Source organism: Mandrillus leucophaeus, unplaced genomic scaffold (genome assembly GCF_000951045.1).
Source record: "Mandrillus leucophaeus isolate KB7577 unplaced genomic scaffold, Mleu.le_1.0 Scaffold182, whole genome shotgun sequence".
Lineage (NCBI taxonomy): Eukaryota > Metazoa > Chordata > Mammalia > Primates > Cercopithecidae > Mandrillus > Mandrillus leucophaeus.
In genome coordinates this window covers 1,022,061-1,023,479 of record NW_012101832.1, presented here as the reverse complement: position 1 = coordinate 1,023,479, position 1,419 = coordinate 1,022,061, and the positions used below count along the sequence as shown (strand labels likewise).

Below are 1,419 nucleotides of genomic sequence, written 5' to 3'. Positions count from 1 at the left end.
TTTTGAGACAGTCTCCCTCTGTCACCCAGGCTAGAGTGCGATGCGCAATCTCGGCTCACTGCAAGCTCCGCCTCCTGGGTTTTTTAAGCGATTCTCCTGCCTCAGCCTCCTGAGTAGCTGAGATTACAGGCACCACCGTGCTCAGCTAATTTTTGTATTTTTAGTAGAGACAGGGTTTCACCATGTTGGTCAGGCTGGTCTCAAACTCCTGACCTCATGATCCACCCGCCTCTGCCTCCCAAAGTGCTGGGATTGCAGGCGTGAGCCACCGTGCCCGGCCTACAACTTCTAAGGATAGAGCCCAGGAATCCATTTTTAATGAATTTCCCTGTGGTTCTGATATACAATTAAGTTTGGAAACAAATGAACAAGCACACACTACAAAAGCAATTCTGCATCTTTTTTTTTTTTTTAAATAGATTTTAATAGAGACAGGGGTCTCACTATGTTGCTCAGACTGGTCTTGAACTTCTGGCTTCAAGCAATCCTCCTGCCTTGGCCTCTCAAAGAGTTGGGGTTACAAGTGTGAGCCATCGTGCCAGGCTGGCCATGCTAAATACCCAAACACATTTGAGGAGTCAGGGACAGTGATGTAGGGAGTAGCTACCAACATAAAGAATCTGTCCTCTAAATACCAACAATAATTCCTTCAGCTTAGTACTTTCTAAAGGCTTTCTGTTTGTTTTTTAAAGATGGAAATTTATTCTGTTATAATTACATTCTTCTTACATAGAAAAATGCCCTTGTTTGTCTTTCTTTGTTTTTTAATTAATAGACTTTTTGGAGCAAGTTTAGGTTTACAATGAAATTGAGCAGATGGTACAAAAAGATCTCATTTGAAGTCCAGGCGCGGTGGCTCACGCCTGTAATCCCAGCACTTTGGGAGGCCAAGGCGGGTGGATCACCTTAGGTCAGGAGTTGGAGACCAGCCTGACCAACATGGAGAAACCCTGTCTCTTCTGAAAATACAAAATTAGCCGGGCGTGGTGGCACATGCCTGTAACCCCAGCTACTTGGAGGCTGAGGCAGGAGACTTGCTTGAACCTGGGAGGTGAAGGCTTCAGTGAGCCAAGATCACGCCACTGCACTCCAGCCTGGGCAAAAAGAGCGAAACTCTGTTTCAATAAGAAAAAAGATCTCATTTGAATGTCATAAGGAACTACTGCTGGAATCACTGTGAGCATGAAAGTCAGCATGGTATTTTCACACGGTGACAGGTGTGTAATCTTTTCAGCTAACCATACATACCGTTCCTGAACAACTTTGGAGTACGCGCCAGCATTCAGTGTTTTTCTGATAAAGTCACAGATGTGAGAGCTCTCTCCTGGGCATCGAGGGAGTCCAAAAACACCTACAGAGGTAGATGACAAATATTCATTCCTTCAGTAATCATGTATCCAATACCCACTATGCACAAGG

The 1,419-nt window shown here is 44.8% G+C and overlaps 1 protein-coding gene across 4 annotated transcripts in view; it reads right to left on the bottom strand.

The window, feature by feature from the left end:
- Positions 1-1,419, bottom strand: part of PPT1 (palmitoyl-protein thioesterase 1) — a 30,260-nt gene that overhangs the window by 17,505 nt on the left and 11,336 nt on the right. For all 4 annotated transcript variants that reach the window (XM_011977651.1, XM_011977652.1, XM_011977649.1 and 1 more), the window contains one exon: positions 1,249-1,351. In XM_011977651.1, the coding sequence (XP_011833041.1) occupies positions 1,249-1,351 (103 nt within the window). The remainder of the gene's footprint in view (positions 1-1,248; positions 1,352-1,419) is intronic.